This window comes from Podarcis gaigeae (genome assembly GCF_964106915.1).
Source record: "Podarcis gaigeae genome assembly, chromosome: 4".
In the NCBI taxonomy this organism is placed as follows: domain Eukaryota; kingdom Metazoa; phylum Chordata; class Lepidosauria; order Squamata; family Lacertidae; genus Podarcis; species Podarcis gaigeae.
The window spans coordinates 86,021,934-86,047,347 of record NC_139677.1 but is presented as its reverse complement, the minus strand read 5'-3'; the positions used below and the strand labels follow the sequence as shown (position 1 = coordinate 86,047,347).

Genomic DNA, 25,414 nt, shown 5'->3' with positions numbered 1-25,414 from the left:
CCTGGTAGATGAAGGGAACGCAGTGGATGTAGCCTACCTTGATTTCAGCAAGGCATTTGACAAGGTGCCCCATGATATTCTTGTAAAGAAGCTGGTAAAATGCGGACTTGACTATGCTACCACTCAGTGGATTTGTAACTGGCTGACTGACCGAACCCAAAGGGTGCTCATCAATGGTTCCTCTTCATCCTGGAGAAGAGTGACTAGTGGGGTGCCACAGGGTTCTGTCTTGGGCCCGGTCTTATTCAACATCTTTATCAACAACTTTATCCTGATCAAATTTGCAGATGACACCAAACTGGGAGGGGTGGCTAACACCCCAGAGGACAGGATCACACTTCAAAACAACCTTGACAGATTAGAGAACTGGGCCAAAACAAACAAGATGAATTTTAACAGGGAGAAATGTAAAGTATTGCACTTGGGCAAAAAAAAAAAATGAGAGGCACAAATACAAGATGGGTGACACCTGGCTTGAGAGCAGTACATGTGAAAAGGATCTAGGAGTCTTGGTTGACCACAAACTTGACTTGAGCCAACAGTGTGACGCAGCAGTTAAAAAAGCCAATGCAATTCTGGGCTGCATCAATAGGAGTATAGCATCTAGATCAAGGGAAGTAATAGTGCCACTGTATTCTGCTCTGGTCAGACCTCACCTGGAGTACTGTGTCCAGTTCTGGACACCACAGTTCAAGAAGGACACTGGAACGTGTCCAGAGGAGGGCAACCAAAATGATCAAAGGCCTGGAATTGATGCCTTATGAGGAACGGCTAAGGGAGCTGGTCATGTTTAGCCTGGAGAAAAGGAGGTTAAGGGGTGATATGATAGCCATGTTCAAATATATAAAAGGATATCACATAGAAAGGTTGTTTTCTGCTGCTCCAGAGAAGCGGACATGGAGCAATGGTTCTAAACTACAAGAAAAAAGATTCCACCTAAACATTAGGAAGAACTTCCTGACAGTAAGAGCTGTTCAACAGTGGAATTTGCTGCCAAGGAGTGTGGTGGAGTCTCCTTCTTTGGGGGTCTTTAAGCAGAGGCTTGACAACCATATGTCAGGAGTGCTCTGATGGTGTTTCCTGCTTGGCAGGGGGTTGGACTCGATGGCCCTTGTGGTCTCTTCCAACTCTATGATTCTATGAGAACATTAAAAACAGAATAGAACTTTAAACATTAAAAACTTCCCTAAACAGCTCTGCCTTCAGAAGTCTTCTTAAAGTCAGATAGTTGTTTATTTCCTTGACATCTGATGGGAGGGGATTCCACAGGGCAGGCGCCACTGCCAAGAAGGCCCTCTGCCTGGTTCCCTGTAATCTCACTTCTTGCAGTGAGGGAACCACCAGAAGGCCCTCAGAGCTGGACCTAAGTGTTAAATAATGTTGTTAAATATCCTGTGATGGTCACCCAGCCTGCTATTTTAAGTTACCCTTAATGTAATGGTACAGTTCACAGACCTATGCAATGTATTGATGTCATACATCGGTGGTCTAAAGCATTACAATTTAGGCAACTTAAGATGGCGGGCTGGGTGGCAGCCATGATGGACACCCAGCTTAACTCCCACCTATTGTCCACTTAAGATCTAGGAGTTAGTTTTATTTTTTTTAAATGATATTTATTAAATTTTCAACAAAAAGTAAAGTACAAGATAGTAAAAAGAAAACACAAAAAATACAAAAAAACCAAAAAGACATAAAAAGAGAAAAATACAAACAATTAAAAAATAAATCCCTCTTTCTGATATCTTACAACTCATTTACTTATTTTCGTGACTTCCTCACACCTCCCTTTTTTGTATTCCTATTAATAATTAATTCAGCAAATCCATACCCTCTTTATTTAACCTTAATTGTTTATCCTCACATATTATAACTTCAAATTTTCATCTAATATCAAATCCATTTTTTCATATTCCTGTTTAGCCTTATTACTAGAACCACTTTGTTTCATTCCAACGTCATTAACATTCAAAAATGTTGCACTGTTTCTGTAGGTAGGCTTTAAATTTCTTCCAATCTTCTTCCACCAACTCTTCTCCCTGGTCTCGGATTCTGCCAGTCATTTCTGCCAATTCCATATAGTCCATTACTTTTATCTGCCATTCTTCCAAGGTGGGAAGGTCTTGTGTCTTCCAATACTTTGCGATGAGTATTCTTGCTGCTGCTGTAGCATACATAAAGAAAGTTCTATCCTTCTTTGGCACCAATTGGCCGACCATGCCCAGGAGAAAGGCCTCTGGTTTCTTCAAGAAGGTGTACTTAAACACCTTTTTCATTTCATTATAGATCATCTCCCAGAAAGCCTTAATCCTTGGGCACGTCCACCAAAGGTGAAAGAATGTACCCTCGGTCTCTTTACATTTCCAACATTTATTATCAGGCAGATGATAATTTTTTGCAAGCTTGACTAGTGTCATGTACCACCTGTATATCATTTTCATAATATTTTCTCTTAGAGCATTACATGCCGTAAATTTCATACCTGTGGTCCACAACTGTTCCCAGTCAGCAAACATAATGTTATGTCCAACATCTTGTGCCCATTTAATCATAGCAGATTTTACCGTTTCATCCTGAGTGTTCCATTTCAACAGCAAGTTATACATTCTTGATAATATCTTAGTTTTGGGTTCTAATAGTTCTATTTCCAATTTTGATTTTTCCACCTGGAAGCCAATTTTTTTATCCAAATTATAGGCCTCTCTTATTTGAAAATAATGAAGCCAATCCCGCACTTTATCTTTAAGCTTCTCAAAACTCTGCAACTTCAATTTGTCACCCTCCTGTTCCAGAATCTCCCAATATTTTGGCCAATTGGCCTCCATATTGAGTTTTTTCAGAGCCTTCACTTCCATAGGTGATAGCCACCTTGGGGTTTTATTTTCAAGTAAGTCTTTATATCTTGTCCAGACATTAAACAATGCTTTTCTGACAATATGATTTTTAAATGCCTTGTGTGCTTTAACCTTGTCATACCACAGATATGCATGCCACCCGAAAACCCTTCTAGGTCCAAAATGTCCGTGTTCTCAAGAAGCAGCCACTCTTCCAGCCAGCAAAATGCTGCTGATTCATAATAGAGTTTAAGGTCTGGCAGGGCAAATCCACCTCTTTCCTTTGCATCAGTTAGTATTTTAAATTTTATTCTGGGCTTTTTGCCCTGCCAGACAAATCTAGAAATCTAGTCTCTCTGCCACTTCTTGAAACAGTCCATCTTGTCCAAAATTTGCAGTGATTGAAACAAAAACAACATTCTTGGCAATACATTCATTTTTATGACAGCAATTCGGCCTAACAAGGAAAGCTTCTGGCTTGACTATATTTCTAAGTCCTTTTTCACTTCTCTCCAACATTTCTCATCGTTATCTTTAAACAAATTCACATTCTTAGCAGTCATGTTCACCCCCAGATATTTTACCTTCTTTACCAGTGTTAACTCTGTTAACCTTTAAGGTCTAGGAGTTAGTTTTAGAGGGTAGTGAGTGATGTCCCTGGAAACCAATAGAGGAAGCAGATGACGCCTGCCATGGTTGCCACAAGCAGGGCTGGTTGGGATGGGCACATTGACATGATGCCAATGGACCCTCCACAGCTGGTGCTGACTCTCCTTTAACTGATCTGGATTCTCTACTTATTCATTGCTGGAAAGGATCCTTGAAATCGATTTTTTGAAAACAAGGGCCAGAATGTATAAGTGCTGAAACTAATACAGTGGCACCTTGGTTTACAAACTTAATCCGTTCCTGAAGTCCGTCCTTAAACCAAAGTGTTCATAAACCAAGGTTTGCTTTCCCACAGCAGTGGGGGACTCAATTTACAAATGGAACACACTCAACAGGAAGCGGAACATGTTCTGCTTCCAAGGCAAAGTTCACAAACCAAAACACCTACTTCCAGCTTTGCAGTGTTCTTAATCTAAAGCTGTTCTTAAACCAAGGTACCACTGTATCTGAATCCTCATGGTGCCATGACTTCTTGAAACTAACTGGTGAAATTAATAGCTGAAACTAACAACAGCCAATTAATGACTAGAACTAACTGGTGAAACTAATTGTTGGAACTAACTACTGCCTTTTAATGGCTGGAACTAACTGGTGAAACTAATGGTTGAAACGAACTGATGAAATGAACTGATGAAACTAATAGTTAAAACTAGCTGATGAAACTAACTACAGCTACTTAATGGCTGGATCTAACTGGTGAAACTAATGGCTGAAACAGACTTTTGAAGTTAACAGCTGAAAGTAATGTTTGAAATTGTCTGATAATATTTTTTTTTTGCTAAAATATAATTTTCTGTGGAAATGAATTGATAGATTTATTGATGGGTCTGAACAAATACCTTTTCTATTTAATGAAGATGAAATATTTCTAATTTAATTTGAAGCATTATAAATCATAAGTTACCTCAGTTTATTTAACTTTTTTGCTCTAACATAAAAACCCAGCACCGTTTCTACAAAGAACTGGACCAAGCTGTCCAAAGGGTCCCACCTATTCCTGCTGGGAGATTTCAATGCCAGAGCTGGGAATGGTCATCACAAGTGGGACAACTGCATAGGCTACTTTGGTATTGGCAGAACAGACAAAGACTTCTTGAGCTGTGCTCAGATCACAGCCTCTGAATCATGAACATGGTTTTCTCTACCAAGGCAAAACATAAGAGTGTCTTGGAAATATCCAAAGTCAGGCCACTGGCACCAGCTGGATTTGATGACATACTACAGCTTTTTACTTATAACAGCATTGAAAATGAGATTGCTGTTAGTGTTATATAATTCTGCTTCAGTTTGAAAAATCAATAAATCAGGTCCTCTTCATGGAGGGCATGTGTTGCGGTGAGATCACCAAGACTGATCTCACTGTGGAAACGTTTGGATAGCCACAACTACCCGATTGGGTCCCCGGTTGCTGGGATAATTCTGGCCAATGGGGTTCTGAGAACGAACAGTCGGGGAACCTATATATAACACTACATGTTGTGTCGTGCTTCCTCTTAGCGCCTCGTGCATCGGATCACCCAAAGCTGTCGGAGCGCTAAGTATCCAGCGTGAAGCCTTTTCAATGGAGAGATCTTCCATTTGTCGGTTTAAATCCAATTTTTACCCTCTTCTTTCTCCTTCCCCCTATTTAGTGTAATTCCCTTAATTTGGCTCCTTTCTCTCCCCTCCCCCCCTCCCGTACCCGACAGGGGTTGCCTCATCGGGGTGCTTTTTTCTAGGATCTCCCTGTAGCTTCCTCTTATGTTTACACTGAAGCTGCAGCGGCCTTATTTGTTGGCTTTATAGCTTTGGCTTACCTGTGGGACTTGCTGCATTCACCCCAGCCAACCTGGGGTTGTTTGGGGTGACTTCTTTCATAGCTTTTATTTTCCCTTTCTCGTTTTAGCGTCTGGTTTCCATCCTATGCGGGCAGTCCTGGCAGTATCCTTAATTGCTTCTGCCTTTTGATTGAGCTGATTGCCATTCAGGGCGTGCCCCTCACACCCGGTATAGCGGGAGCGCTCCAGTGGGCCTTGGCTCTTGTTGGTCGCCATTTTGGATGGTTTCTCTCCAGCGTTTTGGCGTCAGCGCCATTTTGATTGCTGCCTTCTTGCTGGTTGCCATCTTGTTTATGTGGCCCTTCAGCATTTAAGCAGGAGCACCATTTTGTTTTACGGCCTAGTCAGTGTTTCCTTATAGCCTTTGTGTAGCCTTTGTGTAGGCTTGGGACCTGGGTGCTTTGTCCTTTTTCACCCCTTTGCTTTAAGGCTTCGGCTGCCTCCTGCAGGCCTATTTTCAATAATGCCTCCAAAAAGGAATCCAGGATGTGGTCCTTCCTCCTAAGAGGTTAATAAGAGGGCCATCCCCCTCATTCCGCTCATTGCAGCCTCCCTTGATCCCTGAGCAGGTGGCCAGGCACCTTGAGTCCATCATTTCAGTTCTGGCTGGTGACTCCCGCGCCACATCACGCTTCTCAGCTGAACTTAATGGCCTTTTGCAGTGTCTTGGTGCCCCTTCTGAGTCTCACCCAGGCCCATCCTCATCTTCAATTGTTGAGGCTCTTGGCCCTTATGATTCTAGTGGGGAAGGCAAAGGGTTTGCTCCTTCTGGGGCCTTGTTTAATAAGTCATAATTTTACAGGATTCCCATCCCTACTTCGACACAGGGGTGCCCCAGGAGTTTGGACACTTCGGTCCAGCCCTCTCACCAGGGTTGGGAGTCTCATTCTTTGTCTTGGGGGCCCCCATGCCTCCTACACTAGGTCCATTGAGTTGGTGTTGGTGTCCTTTTTACCACGCGAGGTGTGGGTGAGGCGAGTCTCTTACATATTTCTAGTTCCTCACAGATTATGGCAGTGTCTTCGCACCAGGCTCCTTGCGCGGCCACCTCTGAGGAGGGTGAGCTTCAAGTTCCTCGTGTGCCTTCCAGGGCTGGAAAATGCCACTGGAGGTGCCATTCTCATCGGAGAGGCAGGAGGAGCAAGGACAGGATACCACCTCATCTTCAGGTACTTCTTCCACAAGCTTCAGTGATGATGTGGAGGCCAATATTGCCCTTTATTGGGGCCAGGGCGAATCGCAGGGGCAATTCCCCCTTTACTGGAGCCAGGTATGGTGCGGCCTTGGAAGTGAAGGATGGTGTTTTGGTTAAGGATGTTAAAGTCTCCACCAACTCAACCAGGGATATTATCCCTAGTTGCCATCTTGTCTTTTTCTCATGGCCTCAGATTGAGTTCCCGCATCCAGATGGACTTGGAGGTATTGGCTGTTGCCTTCCCAAGACTCAAAAGTTTCATGTCGCAATTGCTCCAGCGATGTGTATGGTGCGGTAGCCACTGCCCAGCTGCCACCGAGTGGGCAAGAATGTGCATGGATTGCGCTGTGGCCAGGAAGGTTCTGGGCCTGGGAGGCACTGTTATCCGCCATGCAGGCATTACCTTCACGGATGCGGCCTTGTATAGGCCTGATGGTGTGCATCTTTCCAATGCCGGACATGATGTTTGGCTGACCAGGGTGTCAGAGGGGCTGGTTACAGTTGTGAGTTCTTTGGTGGCGAGCGTGGGTATTCGTGTGGCAGTTAGGCATTGGTTCAAGGTGTGGTGGAGGGGAGGTTTTCACACCTGCCCCTCCCAGTGTGCATAGGGTATTCCGGTAAAGGAATCCAGGTGTTCACCATGCTTTTGTCCAATCCCGTTTCAGGGGTTAGGGCCATGCCAGAGCACCTGCGAGAATGTTGGGGTGAATTTGCATCCGCAGTAGGGCTCTCTCAGGGTGTTTACTTTTACCGACATTTTGTAATCAATAAAGTTGTGGCCAAAATTATGCCAAAAACCTTAAACTAATATTGGCGTCATTTGTGTCTTTCTTGGGAGGTCTCAGGGGTCTTCACAAGCAAAACATAATTTTTAGAATGCACATGTTCCCCTAATATATGCATTTTTGTAAACACTGTTTAGCTGGAGAACTCCACGAACAAATTCAGACATTGTCATTTAATGTTTTCGTTTTTTTGCATCAGGTCCACCAAGAGGATGACACAGCAGGTACTTCTATCCTAGGCCTAGACACTGAGCTTCCACTTTAAAGTAACCACAAAGTCTCTAGACCTTGTAGAATGAGAGTTATGAATGAAAATGTGCAGTCCCCATTCAACACAAAAAGGAAGACATGAGTCTGCTCCTACTATTTAGTGTTTTCAGCCAATGAGTGAAGTCACAGCTATGATTCACAAATGCTGTGAAGAAATAAAATACAGTCACACATGCATCAGGAAAGACTTTTTAAAAGGTCCAAAATGATGCAGGAAGTTTCTTATCCACACAATGTAGAAGGAACTCCCAGATTCATTTTAAAGCAATGGCTAATGGGAGTTGTAGTCCAAGTATTTGGATGCCACTGGATGGGCGAAGGCTTCTATGTGGTTATGCGCTTGTTGCTCTTCCACATTATTCTTTTGTTGGTCTCCTATCTAGAATTGAGGAACTGGTCTCAAAAAAAAGGACACACACTCATATTTGTTTAGCATTTAATTGTGGTTAAATTCCAGGTCAGCAAACTACTAGAACAAGCTTCATCTACAGCAGTAAAACTTAATATCATTAAGTGCTGCATCATCACCTTCTCCTTGATCAGGCTGTACTTTGTCTGCAGCCCACATATAGCACCAGAAAAGCAGGTGCTAACGCTGACATAATAGCCCCAGCATATTCAATTAGCAAACATTCCTCTCCCGTTTTCACATTTTTTTTAATAATATTTTTTATTAGTTTTATGAAATACAGAAAAAAGAATAAAGAGCATATTATAAAAGTAGAGAAAGAAAATTACAAATTTTCTTGTTCTTTTTTCCAAATCTACTGGACTTCCCCGCGTCCTCCCAACCCTGCATTCTCTGTGATACATAACATCAGCAATTTGTTAACTTGTTTCAATACTTGTTGTATCTTTCATTTTATCATGTTACCCAATTTCAAATGTATTATAACCCAAATCATGTACGTTTTCATTTTAACACAATAAAGTTGTTTCATTATTCTATCTCTGACTTCTTGTACCTTAGTTTCCATTTCTTTAGTTTAACATTACTGAAGCTAGAATTTCCTAAAAGGTGCGTTTTTTAACATTCATACAACTTATAATATTTTTCCAGATAGTCCTTAAATTTTTTCCAGTCCTCCTCGATTGTTTCTTCTCCCAAGTCTTGGATTCTGCCAGTCATTTCGGCCAATTCCATGTAGTCCATCAACTGCGTTTGCCATTCCTCCAGTGTGGGTAAATCTTGTGACTTCCAATATTTTGCAATCAGAATCCTTGCTGCTGTGGTGGCGTACATAAAAAAAGTTCTATCCTTCTTAAACACCCTCTGGTCCACCATGCCCAAGAGGAAGGCCTCTGGTTTCTTAGGTAAGGTAAATCTAAGTACCATTTTTAGTTCATTATGAATCATTTCCCAAAAGGCCTTCACCTTCGGGCAGGTCCACCAGAGGTGAAAGAATGTCCCTTCCGCCTCTTTACATTTCCAACATTTATTATCAGACAGGTGATATATCTTAGCAAGCTTGACTGGGGTCATGTACCACCGGTATATCATTTTCATAATGTTTTCCTTCAAGGCACTACATGCCGTAAATTTCATTCCGGTGTTCCATAACCTTTCCCAGTCTTCAAACATAATGTTATGCCCCAAGTCCTGCGCCCACTTTATCATTGCGGATTTGACTGTCTCATCCTGAGTATTCCATTTAAGCAGCAGGTTATACATTCTCGAAAGTAGTTTACTTTTTGGTTCTAACAGTTCTGTCTCTAGTTTCGATTTTTCCACCTGGAATCCAACCTTCTTATCTACTTTAAAGACCTCTTGAATTTGTGCATAATGCAACCAATCTCGCACCTTGTTTTTTAATTTTTCCAAGCTCTGCAACCTCCAATTGTCTCCAATCTTTTCAATAATTTCCCCATATTTAGGCCAATTGGCTTCCATATTAGGTCTCTTACGTGCCTTGGCCTCCACCGGTGAGAGCCACCTCGGAGTCTTACTCTCCAATAAGTCTTTATATTTTGTCCAGACCATTAAAATTGCTCTCCTAACAATGTGGTTTTTAAACAGTTTGTGCACTTTAATCTTGTCATACCACAAATATGCATGCCACCCAAAAGCATTGTCAAACCCTTCCAGATCTAGGACATCAGTGTTTTCCAGTAAGATCCAATCTTTCAACCAGCAGAAGGCTGCAGATTCATAATATAACCTCAAGTCTGGCAGGGCAAATCCCCCTCTTTCTTTCGCATCAGTTAATATCTTAAACTTTATTCGGGGCTTTTTGCCCTGCCAAACAAACTTAGAGATATCCTTCTGCCACCTTCCAAAACATTCCACCTTGTCCACGATCTGTAGGGTCTGAAACAAAAATAACATTTTTGGCAATACGTTCATCTTTATAGCTGCTATTCGGCCCAACAAGGAAAGTTTCAATCTTGACCACGTTTCCAAATCTCTTTTGATTTCTGACCAACATTTCTCGTAGTTGTCTTTAAACAGATTCAAATTTTTGGAGGTCAGATACACCCCTAGGTATTTTACTTTTTTAACCACATTTAATTCTGTTTCTTTCACGAACTCATCTGTTTCTGTAGTTGTCAATTTTTTTGCTAGAACCTTAGTTTTTTGCTTGTTCAACTTAAATCCCGCCACCCGACCAAAATCGCTGACATAATAGCCCTAACATATTCCATTAGCAAACATTCCTCTCCCGTTTTCACATTTGAAGTGGACGTTGTTGGCTGCTATATTATCCACCCCATCCTTGGGAGGTTCCACACTCAAAGCAAAGGCAACCAGGCGGTCATGGTCACAGTACTGAGACTTGTCCCAGTCTCCCCAACTATGGAAGAAGACCATGGTAGCAATGTTGTGATAAAACAACACATACACTTTCTTGTGTTGGAGGCTCTCCAGAAAAACTAGTAGCTGATATACAGAGAGAGAGAGAGAGAGAGAGAGAGAGAGAGAGAGAGTATAGAATAGATATATAAGCAATGTTGCAATGAAACTGCAGCTCTTGTTAAGGAATTTTAACCATCTCAGCCACCCTCCACAGTTTTTCATTTTATTTTCAATCCAGTACTTAACATTTCATGGCTACAGAGCATCTTCAGTTCTCATTTTATTGTTCTTTGCTGGTGAGTTTGATTACCTTAGGATTGTTGTTTTTTTAGTTTAAAAGATATTTTGACCTCCTGGAAATCTCAGCAATTCCCTGAGAATGCAGGTATCTTCCACCTGATTTTAATAGAGTTTGAGTGTTAATTAAAAACTCTTGATATCAAACTCAAATAAAGATTTATCATTGGTTGGCTACCATATAACAATATCTCTTCTAAATTGACTCTAAGATTTTGACATTCATTTTTGCTGAATGTGTTAGAAAGGGGATTGTCTGAATGTATGCATACTGATCAGCTTCATTAAAGGGAGATTTCTTCAGGATACTAAGGAGAATACTTGGTATAACTATTACAAAGAAACAAAATTGCTATTCCATTCCTTTCTGACACAGAAAAGGCATTTGATAAATTAGAATGGACTTTCATGAAATGAGTGGGTCTTGGAAGGCAAGGTTTAACTTCGTCAGACCTACTCTAAGAAAACTAACTGCTAAATTAAAAAGAAATGTTTTTATTTATAAAGCAACATGTATTTCTAGCTTACTAGAACAAATAACCTCTGAACTGTAAAAACGGTAATCCCTGTTAAATAGCTACCATTTTTCCTACACTTCTCATGCTGGATACCAAAAGGTATTCTGTGATTGACTCAGGAAACCCTCAAGACCAAGCTGCCACTCTGCGCTGGTGGAATTGTGTTGTGACTCCTCACTAGTTGTGCTTTTCACCATAGTTTACTGAAAGATAATACAATATGTTTGTTAACTTTTTGTTGAATGAGACTTGGGTTCCTTCTATGAAGCTGGGAATTACTGAGAGTGGTTTCTGTAGCTGTTCTGGAGGCTAAAATAATTCATAAGACATTTCCGGCAGCCCTTCACCTGAAAGCTACAAGGTCATAGGTAAAGGTAAAGGACCTTAAGTCCAGTCATGACCGACTCTGGGGTTGCGGCGCTCATCTCACTTTATAAGCCGAGGGAGCCAGATTACAGCTTCCAGGTCATGGGGCCAGCATGACTAAACCACTTCTGGTGAACCAGAGCAGCGCACGGAAACGCCGTTTACCTTCCCGCCAGAGCGGTACCTATTTATCTACTTGCACTTTGGCGTGCTTTTGAACTGCTAGGTTGGCAGGAGCAGGGACCAAGCAACGGGAGCTCACCCTGTCATGGGGATTTGAACCGCTGACCTTCTGATCGGCAAGTCCTAGGCTCTGTGGTTTAACCCACAGTGCCACCCGCATCATAGTAGGAGAGAAATCTAAAGAATACTCAGGTTCCTGATGTAGACTCATTTATTGCACCATTAGTGCAATGGAGACGGAAATGATTGAGAGCTGTATTATCCTCATGTGGTTCAGTACCTTGAGATTTCTGCAGCTGATGGCGAACAGAAAAAAGAGGTTGCGAACAACCTGCTGCTGCAAGCCAGGACTCCGACAATGCCAAAGTTTGTGTTGGTAAAGGAAGTGTTTTCTGTTTGACTGTTCCATACTCACTGGTTTGAGCCTGAATAAGCAGTGTAGGCTTTGTCTGCTGCTGTGGTTTTCAACCTTTTTGAGTCTATGGTTCCCTTGACCAGCCATATTTTTTCCGTGACTCCTCTGTGGAATCCAGTTACGTTGGGGTTCAGGACACGTGTGAAAATATCACCTCTAAAAATATGGGTTGTCCTGTTTTAAAAAGTGACAGGCTGCTTTTAGAAAATCCTGCCCCCTGGATGCCATTTTCAATGGACGAATCCCAGCTAAGTCAGGGAAATTATGGACGTACAGTATGACAGCCCTATCAGAACATCAGCTGCCATGGAAGAACAGTGGGACTGTGCACTCAATGCCAGTTTCTGGGCTTCAAAAGGCATCTGAGAAGCCACTCTAAGTAACAGGATGCTTGACCAGATAGACCTGTCGTACAATCCAGTGGGCCTCTTCTTACATTCTTCTGTATCCATTCATCCTTCTCTGTCCTATCTCCAATTCTATGGTTAGCCTCCTATCCAGCAGCCATGATGGAATTGCCACAGCAGAGATTGTTCTGTGTGTGACTTTAGCATTCATTCTGTTATTAGTAAGTCAGCAAACCAGGTGGCTGAGGTTTTGCTTAACAACCAAGCAAAGTGGCACAACATTCACTGAGGTAGCGAGCGCTCTGATTGGCTGTGTAGTTCTGCGGGAGTTCCCCCCTGTTATATATAGTTCATAGCCTTCCTACTATGTCTGGTGCCTGACCTAAGAAAGACAAAAGCCTCTCTGTTGCTTTCTCCTCAAGTTATACAATGTTGTGTTCCGCTTCCTCAATAAAGCATTACCAAGATTTAAATAGCTTTGCTAACAAGCCATACATGAAGATTTAAGGCACAGTGCATCAAAAAAAGACACCCAGAACTCTTCATTGGGAATACATTTTATTATTAAGTTTCACGTCATGGAGCCATTGGGGCACAGGGAACTGAGCTATTGTCGGGTGAAACCCACATGGTTCAGTCGCAGCAGTAGAAGAGCACATCGTTAAGTCCTGTCATGTCGCCGGATGTCAAGTCACTGTCAATTCTTGTCTGAATTCCACATATGGCGCCTTTAGAGCAGATTGTACTCCATGGGCCATACGTACCCCAGTCAATTGAATGGCCTGTCAGGACAAGCCCATCTTCACAGCGGAACTTGATATTGTTAGCAGATGTATCATCCACCCATTCTCCTTGTGGTTCTAGTACTCTCAGAGAAAATGAGATTAGACGGCCTTTAGGACAAGTCTGCTTCTTTGTCCATTTTCCATACCTGACAAAGATAGTGGTGTTAATACTCTGAAGAAATGTTTGCTCAAATCATGTCTGCACCATACATTCAGAGCCATTCAGCACACATTTGAAGCATATGGCTTCCCCCAAAGAATCCTTGGTGCTTTGACTTTGAGGAAATATAGAAGGTATATTTTAACAAAAAAGGGCTCAAACCATCTCAAGAATTGTTAAGTTTTTGGAAAGTTGGATAATAGCTATAAAGAATGGTTTCGGTGGCGGGGTGCACATTTCTTATTTCTATTGTTATTTTGTGTTTTACGTTCTTTAGGAAGTATGCACACAGGAACTACATCCGAATGTTTTATTTAATTTTGTTAGCTCAATGATTAATTCTTGGGGAAGGAAACGTGATGCACTCTGGAACTACATCCGAATGTTGAGCAACTGTCTTTTCTACATTGCATTTCGCTATTTTATCACATCCCTCCCTGTTGCATTGTTGATGCACTCAGGTTTGGCAGCCCATGAATAAGTCAACATAATCCAAGATGTTTCCTCCTCAAGAAGCTGCCACATTTGGTTCCATACTTCTTTCTATCAACAAAACCAAGGAATGGAATATTTAAAGTTACTCACCGACCAACAGCAGATTGAATTTCTGAACCATCCGTGCAAGAAAGACGGATGCCATTCAGAGATGTATCATCTTTTAACTGTGCTGGTCTTACCGCTGTGTCTGCCTTGGGGAGAAGAGAAGCTGTGACTGCAATAAGACCACATTTAAGAGCAAAGCACAGCATTTTCAGGAGGAATTTCACACACGCTAGATTGGCAGGCTGAATTTGACAGTATTGTACAGAACTTGGATGGTTTGATTTGAAAAGGAACTCGTTTGACATGCCCCAAAAGGAACTAACTCCAGTTCAAGTTTGCCCCTTTACAAAATGAACTATTTCAGTTCCCAGTTCAATTCAAGTTTGTCCAAGTGTTCCTTGGCAAAAAAATATTTCAGCCTCCAGAAAGTCACAAGCTGTTGTGTTGAAGGATAAAATTTACTTAAGAAGACTAAGGAACCATCATTCCACACACAGCAGAATATGAATAGTTTGTTTTCTTTCCCCTCAAAATGATGATATTTAAGCTTAAATGCACAAAGGGTCCAAAGTGTAAATAACACATTTAAGAGAATGAACTTGAAGATGAACTAGAAATCTGCTTCAAAATGAACTGAATTCATTTTTCGTTCACCCAGCCATTACTTTTCAGCTGTTGTTGGCATGGTGCAATATCATCATCATCATCATGTATTTAATTTCTATACCACCCTTCATCTGAAGATCACAGGGTGGTTTACAATGTAAAAAAACAAAAATGCATGCCATAATAACAAACAAAAACAATTCTCCCAACAGTTTAATTAGCCAAAGCCCTGGGAGAAGAGGAATGCTTTTGCCAGGCACCTATGGGTATGTAACAGGGGTTCCAGGCAAACCTCTCTGGGGAGAGCATTCCACAAGTGAGGAATCACTACATTAAAGGCCCATTCTTGTGTTGCTGCTCTCCGGACCTCTCACAGAGAAGGCACATGAAGAAGAACCTCAAATGCTAAAGGGCCTTAGGTGTGCAACCAGTACGTTTGCATCATAATGACCTCACCACCAAGTAACTTAGTCAGATGGAGGTCAGCTGAGCAGAGCCACCCCGGGACTTTGTCCATTCATACTTATTGTCACAGCTACTTGGCACCAAGGTGCCTGAAAAGGAGGACACAAGGAGGTATGTACCTTCAATGTGAATCCATTTGCATACCCTTCGCGACAGAATTCTATGGGTCCCCATTCACCCCATGGCGCTCCATTTGGCACTGAGAGTTCTTTGTTAGCCTTTCGGAGTTGTGCATCTGAGAGGCAGCTGGAGAAGATCAAGAAGAGCGCAGTACCTATAAAGTGGGCCATGGAAGGTAGCTCACCGCAGATCTAGCAGCAAAAGAACAAGTGGGAAAATAATAGCCATGAGAATGGTGAACACCAAATCCCTGAATCCTGTTTTTCAGAATATGTGGTTGCTTTTGGCTGATGCAACAGATTCACTGGTTGGCTTTTCTAATTTTCTAGAACAATAATGGCTGGGTTTTACCTAACCCCTGAGTAATTATTATTGCTTCTCAAGAATTCCTAAACATTGTTAACAAAGGTTTGTCCAAAGTGACTCACAACAATAAAAACCTAAAAGTTTATTACTAAAACCTAGAACAGAATAGAGTCACAAAAATAAAAATAAAAAGACTCCACAATCCAACTTTCATTGCATGAGTGGGAAGGCCAATCACACCATGTGAGTCTTGAATGCCTTTCAAGATGCCTGAAGGTCAGTCACCCTTGGGTGGAGCCAGCACAGAAAAGACCCTGCAAATGATAATTTTAATATTATTATTATTACTGCTGCTGCTGCTGCTGCTGCTGCTGCTACTACTACTCACCTTTTGGGAATAACAGCACAGCTGGAATTTATTTATTATTGTTGTTGTTGTTTTGTTTTCTTGCTTTACCTCATTCAGTTCTGGCCACTGCCTAAGCTTGTATAATTATGAACAGGAGGCAGCCCTTGTTTTCCTTTCTCCCTTCAGCAAGCTGCTTCATGCAGTGTCTCACTGCAGTCAATTATCCTATGTGGGAAAGACTTTGAGCTGAGCTGCTTATATTAATGTGGGCAGCAACCAGGAACAGGAAAAAGGAGATGTGGGAGTTGTCTTCCTGAGCATCAACTGCAATGCTCTGCAGCTCCATGACTGGACAGAACTGGTCAGTATTTAACAGTCACGGGAATAGGGTGAGTCCTCAAAATAAATATCTCGGGCGTTACAGGCCAGCATGAAGAGGACTGTATTCAGTATGTGGTGAAAACTATAGTGAAGGTGCCAAACACACTTCCCAGGGAGAATATTCTACAGCCACAGAGAATGCTATCTCCTGGGTCACCACCATCCCAAACATTGGAAGGCAGTGGAAGTATCACGGGGAGCGCCTCTGCAGATCTTGACACCTGAGAGCGTCTATAGATAAAGAGGTGCTTTCTGAGATATTTGGGGGCCTAAGTCATTTGGGGATTTACGTGAGCTCCTTCAACTGAGCCTGCAACAAAATAGCAAATATGATTCAATGTAATACATATTGGGAGCATATTGGGAGGGATGATCCTAAGATTCCAAATGATGTCTTAAACAGCACCGACTAATGATGGAAGAGATCTTGGGACCATGCTAGATGGCTCACCTAAAATATCACCTCCACATGTATCACATGTATGAAAGGCAGATTCCATGCTTTGGGAATGGATCAAAAAATAATATCACAATGCCTTTATAAAACTCTATTGTGCTTGGTATGTAGTTCTCCCATAATACTGGAACCCAGGGATGAATATTATCATTATTATTATTATTATTATTATTATTATTATTATTATTATTATTATTATTATTTTACTACCCCACCCATCTGACTGGGTTTCCCCAGCCATTCTGGGCGGCTTTCAACAGAACATTAAAAACAGAATAGAACTTTAAACATTAAAAACTTCCCTAAACAGCTCTGCCTTCAGAAGTCTTCTTAAAGTCAGATAGTTGTTTATTTCCTTGACATCTGATGGGAGGGCGTTCCACAGGGCAGGCGCCACTGCCAAGAAGACCCTCTGCCTGGTTCCCTGTAATCTCACTTCTTGCAGTGAGGGAACCACCAGAAGGCCCTCGGAGCTGGAACTAAGTGTTAAATAATGTTGTTAAATATCCTGTGATGGTCACCCAGCCTGCTGTTTTAAGTTATGGTACAGTTCACAGACCTATGCAATGTATTGATGTCATACATCGGTGGTCTAAAGCATTACAATTTAGGCAACTTAAGATGGTAGGCTGGGTGGCAACCATGATGGACACCCAGCTTAACTCCCACCTATTGTCCACTTAAGATCTAGGAGTTAGTTTTAGAGGGTAGTGAGTGACGTCCCTGGAAACCAATAGAGGAAGCAGATGATGTCTGCCATGGTTGCCACAAGCAGGGCTGGTTGGGATGAGCACATTGACATGATGCCAATGCCCCCTCCACAACTGGTGCTGACTCTGCTTTAACTGATCTGGATTCTCTACTTATTCATTGCTGGAAAGGATCCTTGAAACTGACTTTTTGAAAACAAGGGCCAGAATGTATAAGTGCTGACACTAATACAGTGGTACCTCAGTTTATGAACTTAATCTGTTCCAGAAGTCTGTTCTTAAACCAAAGCGTTCATAAACCAAGGTTTGCTTTCCCACAGCAGTGGGGGACTCAATTTACTTTTTTTTTAAAAGAAATATTTATTAAGGTTTTACAAAAAACATAGGTTTACAGAATAGAGAAAAATTTAAACAAAGATTAACAAGTTAAAAAACACACATAGAAGAAGAAAAAGAAAAAGATACAAAAAACAAATAGCTAAAAAGAAAAAAGAAAAAGAAATCCATTTTTCAATATCTTTAGGCTCATTTACTTGTTTCCATGACCTCCTCACACGTACCCTTTTTGTATTCCCATTTAGAAATACATTTCAGCAAATCCTTACCCTCTTTCATTTATCTTTACTCTATATCTTAACCTATTATAGCTATATATTTTCATCCATTATCAATCCGTATTTACATATTCTTATTAATCTTGTTACCAATATCACTTATTTTCACTCCAACATCATTTTAACATTCATTAATTTTACAGTATTTCTGCAAGTAATCTTTAAATTTCTTCCAATCTTCTTCCACCAACTCTTCTCCCTGGTCTCGGATTCTGCCAGCCATTTCTGCCAATTCCATATAGTCTATCACCTTCATCTGCCACTCTTCCAGTGTGGGTAAATCTTGTGTCTTCCAATACTTTGCAATCAATATTCTTGCTGCTGTTGTTGCATACATAAAAAAAAGTTCTATCCTTCTTTGGCACCAGTTGGCCGACTATGCCCAAGAGGAAGGCCTCTGATTTCTTCAAAAAGGTATATTTAAATACATTTTTCATCTCATTATAAATCATCTCCCAGAAAGCCTTAATCTTTGGGCACGTCCACCAAAGGTGAAAGAATGTACCTTCAGTTTCTTTACATTTCCAACATTTATTATCGGGCAAATGATGCATTTTTGCAAGCTTGACTGGTGTCATGTACCACCTGTATATCATTTTCATAATATTCTCTCTTCAGACATTACATGCCGTAAATTTCATACCTGTGGTCCACAACTGTTCCCAGTCAGCAAACATAATGTTATGTCCAACATCTTGTGCCCATTTAATCATAGCAGATTTAACCGTTTCATCCTGAGTATTCCATTTTAACAGCAAGTTATACATTCTTGAAAGTATCTTAGTTTTGGGATCTAACAGTTCTGTTTCCAGCTTTGATTTTTCCACATGGAAGCCAATTTTTTTGTCCAAATTATATACCTCTCTTATTTGATAATAATGAAGCCAGTCTCTCACTTTGTCTTTTAATTTCTCAAAACTCTGCAATTTCAGTTTGTCTCCTTCTTGCTCCAAAATTTCCCAATATTTTGGCCACTTGGCCTCCATATTGAGCTTTTTCTGAGCCTTAGCCTCCATCGGTGACAGCCACCTTGGGGTTTTATTTTCAAGTAAGTCTTTATATCTTATCCAGACATTAAACAATGCTTTCCTGACAATATGGTTTTTAAATGCTTTATGTGCTTTAACCTTGTCGTACCACAAATATGCATGCCACCCAAAAACATTATTGAAACCTTCTAAATCCAAAATGTCTGTGTTCTCAAGAAGCAGCCATTCTTTCAACCAGCAGAATGCTGCTGATTCATAATAAAGTTTAAGATCTGGCAGGGCAAATCCACCTCTTTCCTTTGCGTCAGTTAGTATTTTAAATTTTATTCTGGGCTTCTTGCCCTGCCAGACAAATCTAGAAATGTCTCTCTGCCACTTCTTGAAACAGTCCATTTTGTCCAGAATTTGTAATGATTGAAACAAAAACAAAATTCTTGGCAATACATTCATCTTTATCGCAGCAATTCGACCCAACAAAGAAAGCTGCAAATTTGACCATATTTCTAAGTCCTTTTTCACTTCTCTCCAACATTTTTCATAGTTGTCTTTAAATAAATTCCCATTTTTAGCTGTCATGTTAATCCCCAGGTATTTCACTTTCTTAACCACTGTTAAACCTGTCTCATTCTGAAACCTCTCTTTCTCCATCGGTGTTAAATTTTTCTCAAGGACTTTAGTTTTTAACTTATTCAACTTAAATCCTGCCACTTGACCAAATTCTTGAATCAGTTCTAATACTCTTTTAGTACTAGATTCTGGCTCCTGTAAAGTCAATACTAAGTCATCTGCAAAAACTTTCAATTTATATTGTTTAGCTCCGACCTTTATACCTTTAATCAGATGGTCTCTTCTAATCATATTTAACAAAACCTCCAGGACCGAAATAAAGAGCAATGGGGAAATTGGGCAGCCTTGTCGTGTCCCTTTCTCTATCTTGAATTCCTCTGTCACCACATTGTTAACTATTAATTTCGCCTTTTGTTCTGAATAAATTGCACTTACCATTTTCAAACCCTTGACCAACCCCCATCCCCTGAAGATTTTTCTTCATAAAGCTCCAAGACATATTATCAAAAGCTTTCTCCGCATCCACAAAAATTAAAACTGCTTTAGTGTTGATGTCCACTTGCAACTTCTCCAAAATATTGATTATATTCCTCGTATTGTCAGACAAGTGTCTGCCTGGGAGAAAGCCAGCTTGGTCCTTATGTATCTCTTCCACTAATACTTTTTTTAATCTTTTGGCCAAAATGTCGACAAATATTTTGTAATCCACATTAAGCAGGGATATGGGTCGGTAATTCTTGAGTTGTGTCTTTTCAGACTCAGTTTTTGGTATAAATGTAATATATGCTTCTTTCCACGACTCTGGCGCCTTTTTCCCCTCCAAAATTTCATTGCAAACCTCCTTTAGTGGTTGAATTATCCCGTCCTTCAAAGTTCTATAATATTTTGAGGTTAAACCATCCGGCCCAATTTACAAATGGAACACACTCAACAGGAAGCGGAACATGTTCCGCTTCCAAGGCAAAGTTCACAAACCAAAACACCTACTTCCGGCTTTGCAGTGTTCTTAATCTAAAGCTGTTCTTAAACCAAGGTACCACTGTATCTGAATCCTCATGGTGCCATGACTTCTTGAAACTAACTGGTGAAATTAATAGCTGAAACGAACAACAGCCAATTAATGGCTGGAACTAACTGGTGAAACTAATGGTTGAAACGAACTGATGAAACGAATAGTTAAAACTAGCTGGTGAAACTAACTACAGCTACTTAATGGCTGGATTTAACTGGTGAAACTAATGGTTGAAACGAACTGATGAAATGAACTGATGAAACTAATAGTTAAAACTAGCTAGTGAAACTAACTACAGCTACTTAATGGCTGGATCTAACTGGTGAAACTAATGGCTGAAACGAACTGATGAAATGAACTGATGAAACTAATAGTTAAAACTAGCTGGTGAAACTAACTACAGCTACTTAATGGCTGGATCTAACTGGTGAAACTAATGGCTGAAACGAACTGATGAAATGAACTGATGATACTAATAGTTAAAACTAGCTGGTGAAACTAACTACAGCTACTTAATGGCTGGATCTAACTGGTGAAACTAATGGCTGAAACGAACTGATGAAACTAAAAGTTAAAACTAGCTGGTGAAACTAACTACAGCTACTTAACGGCTGGATCTAACTGGTGAAACTAATGGTTGAAACGAACTGATGAAACTAATAGTTAAAACTAGCTAGTGAAACTAACTACAGCTACTTAATGCACTTTGATGTGCTTTCAAACTGCAAGGTTGACAGGAGCAGGGATCGAGCAACGGGAGCTCACCCAGTCTCGGGGATTCGAACTGCCAACCTCCTGATCGGCAAGTCCTAGACTCTGTGGTTTAACCCACAGCGCCACCCACGTCCCAGTGCCACCCACCCAGTTAGGCTTCTTAAAAAGAAATAGAAAATTATTAATACTGTTTTATTTCCATGGCCCTTTGCCCCCCCCCCAAATGGCCCCCAGTTGCTACAGCAGTTTGTTTTATCTCTCTATCCATGGGAGTTGTGGCAAATCACAGGACAGGCTGCTGACTCTCATTCCAGGTCCTTCTCCTTGTGCATATTTGCAAGGCACACAAGTCTATCTCTTGGCTAAGGCATTTCCCCTTCTGTTCTGACTTGTATCAAAACTGGTTGCAGAGGAAGGAAATGCAATTGCATGCTTTGCAAAACATCTACGCCCTTTTCCCTCTTAACAGCTCCCGTGCTAAACAGTTCATGGGCTGGGAGAGTCAGAGGAAATCTGGCTGTGGGCCACATCTGGCCTGCAAGTCATGGATTTCTCATAAAAACAATTTTCTTGGAAGGCAAACCCTAGTCTTCACAAAGGACTCAGCCTTCACTTATATTTTTATGTGTAGAACAGGAGTCTCACTCCACAGCTAGATAAAGCAGATAATCTCATTTTCATCATTTTCTTCAAGACAGCAAGATTTTGCTTGGCCCCTTGCATTTCTTTCTTTCTTTCTTTCTTTCTTTCTTTCTTTCTTTCTTTCTTTCTTTCTTTCTTCTCCCTCCCTCTGTTGTCTTCCCTTTCTGCATCTGTATCTCTTCCTGCTTGTCCTCTTTCAGTTTTTTAAAGAAATATTTGCATGGTTTCCCCATGACACCTGGATGAAGCATTCCAGTCTAACACGATGCTTTGATCTGAGTGCTTGGGTCTGTGGGTAGGTTTGATCATGCACTCAGTTTTCATGATCAAAATGCAAATGTCTGAATTTAAAACTGACATTTAAAACACACACAACATTTTAAAATTCCTTCTCTACTTAGAAAAATCCAGAGATGGATCCAGTTCAGTGGCATCATAAATGAAAGAGCAATGCTAACTCCTGATATTTGCTGTTTGGAGGAGTAAAGGTGTCCAGTAGTAGGAAGCAGGAAGTCCAAGATGTTACAGGAATGGGGTTGGGGTGGAGCAGAGCAGGCGATGATCTATTAGATTCAAAGCTACTACATTCTGCCTGTATAACTTGCTGTTGGAATGGAATACTGTGGATGAAACAGTAAAATCTGCTATGATCAAATGGGCACAAGATGTTGGACATAACATTATGTTTGCTGACTGGGAACAGTTATGGACCACTGGAATTAAATTTACGGCATGTAATGCCTTAAGAGAGAATATTATGAAAATGATGTATAGATGGTACATGACCCCAGTCAAGCTTGCTAAAATTTACCATTTGCCTGATAATAAATGTTGGAAATGTAAAGAAACTGAAGGTACATTCTTTCACCTTTGGTGGACGTGCCCAAGGATTAAGACTTTCTGGGAGATGATTTATAATGAAATGAAAAAGGTATTTAAATATACCTTTTTGAAGAAACCAGAGGCCTTTCTCCTGGGTATGGTCGGCCAATTGGTGTCAAAGAAGGATAGAACTTTCTTTTTGTATGCTACACGCAGCAGCAAGAATTCTCATCGCAAAGCACTGGAAGACACAAGATCTACCCACCTTGGAAGAATGGCAGATCCAAGTAATGGACTATATTGAAATGGCAGAAATGACTGGCAGAATACGAGATCAAGGAGAAGAGCAGGTGGAAGAAGATTGGAAGAAGTTTAAAAATTATCTACAAGAACATTGTAAAATTTTTGAATGTTGAGGACATTGAAATGAAACGAAGGGGTTCTAGTGAATAAGATAAATAAGAGTATGAAAGAAGGCATAGATATTGGACGAAAATCTGAATAATACAATATGTGAAGGAATTTTTAAAGGATAAAATTAATAAGAATGAACTTGCTAAATTAATTTTAAAGTGGAATACAAGAAAGGAGGGCGGGTGGAAGTCAGGAAAATAAGGTTATGAAGGATATGAATTTGAAAAGAGCTCTTTTTCCCTTTTTATGGGTGGCAGTCTGGGTCACTCAGCTACAACAGCTGTTTATGGAAGAGGGGGAAACTTCTATTCTGGCTACCTGAGCATTTGGGACCACAGATGTGATCATGGATCCACTATTTGAATTTGAATTCCTGCAATGGAATGAGCTCCCGTTGCTCTGTTACGGCTCCTGCCAACCTAGCAGTTTGAAAGCACACCAGTGCAAGTAGATAAACAGGTACCGCTGTGGCAGGAAGTTAAACAGTGTTTCCGCAGGCTCTGGTTTCCGTCATGGTATTCCATTGCGCCAGAAGTGGTTAAGTCATGCTCGCCACATGACCCGTAAAGCTGTCTCTGGACAAACAGTGGCCCCCTCAGCCTAAAAGCAAGATGAGCGTCGCAACCCCAGAGTCGCCCTTGACTGGACTTAACCATCCAGGGGTCATTTGCCTTTTACCATTACTACTCCACTGCTCTCTAACCATGGTTTTGATTGCTGTGCTTCGGGACTCAGAAGAAAATAACATATCCATTCGTCAACCCCTATATGAGGAGCAGGGAAGCAATTTTGCCCCAAGAGGTATATTGGAATGTGGCCAATCTTCCATGGGGCCAAAAGCAGAATAAAAATCCAAATAAATAAATAGAAATAGAAAATAAATAAAATCCACAGGCACACACATAGAGAGAGAGAGAGAGGCAGGCAGACAAGTATACATACACACATTCAGAAAGCCAGAGATCCCTTTCCCTAACCTTTAAGAATAAAAAACAGCTTTTTACTGCCTTATTTGTTTCACCATACAAATGGAAATGACTCTCTGATGAGATTGGTTTTTAAACTTTCTATTTTTACCTGCATTATATTGTAACAACTTCAAAAAGCCTTCTCGTCAGACAGAGAACTTTTGATCATGGATGGTTCTTAACATATGTATTTGTTCTTGTATTATAATTTATAGAATTGTGCAATCAGGCTTGAATGAGTACAGTCAGGGTGACTGTAGTGTTTCATGATCATGTAATTAAAAAACAAACATCCCTTGTCAACAAAAAACAAAAAACCAGCTTTTTACTTTCCAAGAGCAAGGAGAGTCTTTTCTCTGGTTTCAGCACTAGAGTTTCAGTGTGCATAGATTGAAGGTAAGTGAAATGCTGCTTGCACTTTTTAAGAGTAAAGGCATTTGCATCCTCTTCCACCACACTCCTGGAGTAGGAATATGTATAAATGTTGCCTTCTACTCTCAAATAACAGCCTGAGGCTTATCTCTGAGCTGAGCACTGTTGGGCAGAGTGCTAAAATTCAGGATAAGACTCTGCTTGCACTTTGAGCTCTTGGTGGTGCTTAGTGACAGGGGTACCAACCATATGGAGGGAGGCAGGTAAGCTCCACCCCACATAATTGATCACATGATGCACACCATTAGAATGGCAGTGCCCATCAACTTGGCAGGGGGAGTGACCCCCTCAAATAGATTATGGGGGAGGCGAAGGGACCTCAGCCCCCAGGAGTTGGCTGCTATGCGTGGTGCTCAGATTCCTTCAAATCCTCAAATCTTACTGCATGGTGCTTAGATCAGACATAAGAGATCTCTGTGCCTAAGATGGCTGGTGATTGCCAAGTGGGTGCAATTTGTTCAAAGCAACCTCAGTTCCATTCCACCTTAAATGGTCAGGCATGATTTTTGTGTGTCACATGCCTGTTTACTCCCAGCACTGTTCTCTCTGGGAACTTCCGTTTTGTATATAGCTTTAGTTCCGGCTGTTTTCCTGGACACGAATGCAAGCAGTCATGTTTTTCCTTTGTTCTGATCTACACTGAATAAATCTGTAAATATGCTCTCCTGACTGAATCTTCAGTTGTGGAAACTCTGCAGAAAGGGTGTGCACTAGTCTTGGAATGTGTCTGAGGCTCGTGTCGCCAATTGACTGATGCTGTTCTATGGGAGACGGGAACATCGTCCAGAGATGACGTGGAGGCCTGCCTGATGGCTTCGTCTCCCTGGCAGTATCCCAACACTCCCATCCAAAACTAATTCATGTCTTA

At 41.1% G+C, this 25,414-nt stretch overlaps 1 protein-coding gene across 1 annotated transcript; it reads right to left on the bottom strand.

Annotated features, from left to right (window-relative positions):
• Positions 1-13,123: 13,123 nt before the first annotated feature.
• On the bottom strand, positions 13,124-15,356 carry LOC310843775 (vitelline membrane outer layer protein 1-like; the record flags this gene model as incomplete). Its single annotated transcript, XM_083737513.1, has 3 exons — positions 15,153-15,356; positions 14,021-14,102; positions 13,124-13,421 (listed from the first exon to the last, which is right to left on the bottom strand). Exons 1-3 carry the CDS (start codon positions 15,337-15,339, stop codon positions 13,124-13,126), a joined length of 567 nt encoding a protein of 188 aa, XP_083593639.1. The 5' UTR covers positions 15,340-15,356.
• Positions 15,357-25,414: the final 10,058 nt, after the last annotated feature.